The sequence below is a fragment of the Propithecus coquereli genome, unplaced genomic scaffold (assembly GCF_000956105.1).
Source record: "Propithecus coquereli isolate 6110/MARCELLA unplaced genomic scaffold, Pcoq_1.0 Scaffold143, whole genome shotgun sequence".
NCBI lineage: Eukaryota > Metazoa > Chordata > Mammalia > Primates > Indriidae > Propithecus > Propithecus coquereli.
In genome coordinates this window covers 773347-776026 of record NW_012138636.1, presented here as the reverse complement: position 1 = coordinate 776026, position 2680 = coordinate 773347, and the positions used below count along the sequence as shown (strand labels likewise).

The 2680-nt window shown below is 37.0% G+C and overlaps 1 protein-coding gene across 1 annotated transcript in view; it reads left to right on the top strand.

The window, feature by feature from the left end:
• The window catches only part of GABRG1 (gamma-aminobutyric acid (GABA) A receptor, gamma 1), a 90990-nt gene that overhangs the window by 56350 nt on the left and 31960 nt on the right, over nucleotides 1-2680 (top strand). Inside the window, exon 4 of the mRNA XM_012639889.1 lies at nucleotides 2649-2668. Within this exon, the coding sequence (XP_012495343.1) occupies nucleotides 2649-2668 (20 nt within the window). The remainder of the gene's footprint in view (nucleotides 1-2648; nucleotides 2669-2680) is intronic.

Below are 2680 nucleotides of genomic sequence, written 5' to 3'. Positions count from 1 at the left end.
AAACACAAATACGTTGTACGGCTGTATAAAAATATTTTCTTTCTTTTTATCCTTATTCTATAAGCTTTTTTCTCTTTTTAAATTTAAATTGCTTTTTTTCTTTTACTTTTTAAACTTTTTTGTTAAAAGCTAAGACCCAAACACACACGTTAACCCAGGCCTACGCAGGGTCGGGATCATCGATATTACTCTTTTCCAACTCCACGTCTTGCCCCACTAGAAGGTCTGCAGGGGCAACAACGTAACGTGGGAGGGGTCATCTCCTGTGATAACAACGCCTTTTTCTGCAATACCTCCTGAATGGCCTGCCTGAGGCTTTTTTACAATTACCTTTTTATATTAAGTAGAAAGAATACACTCTACAAGGAATAGTATGATGAATACATAAATCAACAACATAGCTGTTTATTATCATTGCCAGGCATTATGTATTGTACATGGTTGTATGTGCTATACTTTTATATGACTGGCACTGCAGTGGGTGTGTTTAGACCAGCGTCATGACAAACACGTGAGTAATGCGTTGCACAGCGTTAGGGTGCCTACAAGGATGTCACGAGGTGACGGGAATTTTTCAGCTTCATTGTCATCTTATGGGACCACCAGCGCATATTCAGTCCGTCCTTGACCAAAACGTTATGAGGTGCATGACTGTATTTGGCTAAACACCAGTCTAGGCGTTGCTGTGGAGGTATTATTTAAATGGGATTAACATTTAAATCAGTAGATTTTGAGCAAAGCACATTATCCTCTATACTATGAGTGGGCCTCTCCAATCACATGCAAGTTTAAGAGAAAGGGTTGCGTTCTGTTGAGGAAGAAGGGAGTCTACCTCCAGACCTCCTCTGGACTCAAGACCGAAACATCACCTCTTGCCCAGTTCTCCAGCTGCCAGCCTCTCCTGTAGATTTTGGACTTGCCAACACCCACAGTAGCTCATGAGCCAATTTTCTAAAAACTATTTATTCTCTTTCTCATCTATATCTATCTATCTATCTATCTATCTATCTATCCATCCATCCATCCATCTATCCATCTATGTATGTATCCATCCATCCATCCATCCATCCATCTGTCCCTCCATCCTGTGGGCTATGTTTCTCTGGAGAATCTTGACTAATATTTATATAAGCTCATGAGTGTAGCACTCGCCCCAGATCTCAGGGTACTTACTGCCTATTGTTGGAACCTGCTCATATCCTCTCTATATCATGTAACCTCTTAAGGACTGGGAGTTCATTTTTTTATTCCTTTGTATCCTATGCAGGGCATAGCTGTTCTGTGATTATACTAAATTTAATCCTTTACTCTCTGAAACTTCATATAGAATATATATCCAGTAGGAAATGTATGACTAAGCACGATGCAGAAAATTAACAAATGCAACATGAACACTTTCAGTTCATATTTCTCATTTCAGCAGTGCATGATTCAGAGCTGTGGCTAGGTTCCAGAGCCAGTTATTGGAAATTTTTCATTTTAGATAATAGTTGCCAAAAACTCTTCCAGGTGTATAATATCCTGTGTATCTGAGGAATGCCATTCCCTGACATATAGAAAATACACTACTTTTTTCCATTATTTATGGCTTGCATTCTTTTATTTTCCCATTATGTGCTACGTTTTACTGCCTCTTTCTCCCTCCCCAACACTTATTAATTTGATTCCAGATCATATCTGAATGTTTGTAAATCCTTCAAGTTTCAGATTAAATGCAACTTCTCTTATGAAGTCATTCTTAATTTTCCCCTAGCTGAAGACAATCTCTACTGTTTTTATTTCACTTTATCTATACCTCTCCTAAGTTTTATTAATTTCCAATTTGTATTGTGCATTTCCTACCAAGAAGGCTCCATTTTCCTCTTTGTAAACCCAGTACAATGTGAAATTAACTAGAACACTGATAAAATATTTGCTAAAAAATTGATGAATGCACACAATATTGGCAATCTCCATTCACTGACATAAAAATAGAGCGCAAAGAGTTAGTAGCTGATTTAGGATTCACGTCTATTTTTTGAATCTCAATGTATTTCTGGATGACTTCAATGATTTAAGCAGTTGGCGTAACCCCTTTATTCCTTATTTCTTTTTCCATTTGAAAAGTAGAATAACACCAAGTTTTTTACTTGCCTGACAGTGATAGTATCAAGAAGTTGATGCTTTTACAATAATTAAGCAAAGTGGAACAAATATCTGTGAACATTAACCACTAATGCTATTTGTGCTGTGGATAATTACACGTTCACTTTTTCTCTGCATGTCTATAGCTCTGGTATGTGATTTATTGCTAATAATGATTAGGTCCACCATTCTGTTTTGGCCACGTGATTAGACAGTTTCGGGAGAGTTTAATGCCAAGGTGGGAAAGGGAAGATCAGAATCAACCACATTTCATCGTGAAATTATCCATCTAACTGAATTGTTGAGGCAGGTCTTGAATTTTGTGTGAAGTTTTTCCCGTTGCTGGAAAGACAGTAATATGGAATTAACTAGTACTCTAAAATGTGACATGCACTACATAGTTGCAAAGCTGACAATATAGTGATAAAACCTCACTACACGCTTTCGTCAATTATAGTCTGATTTGATTAAGTTAGAAATCAGAATGACTCACTTCTTTACATTTATTAATGCTGTTTTTTCAGCTAACTTGCAGAAAGATACAGTAAATTTCATA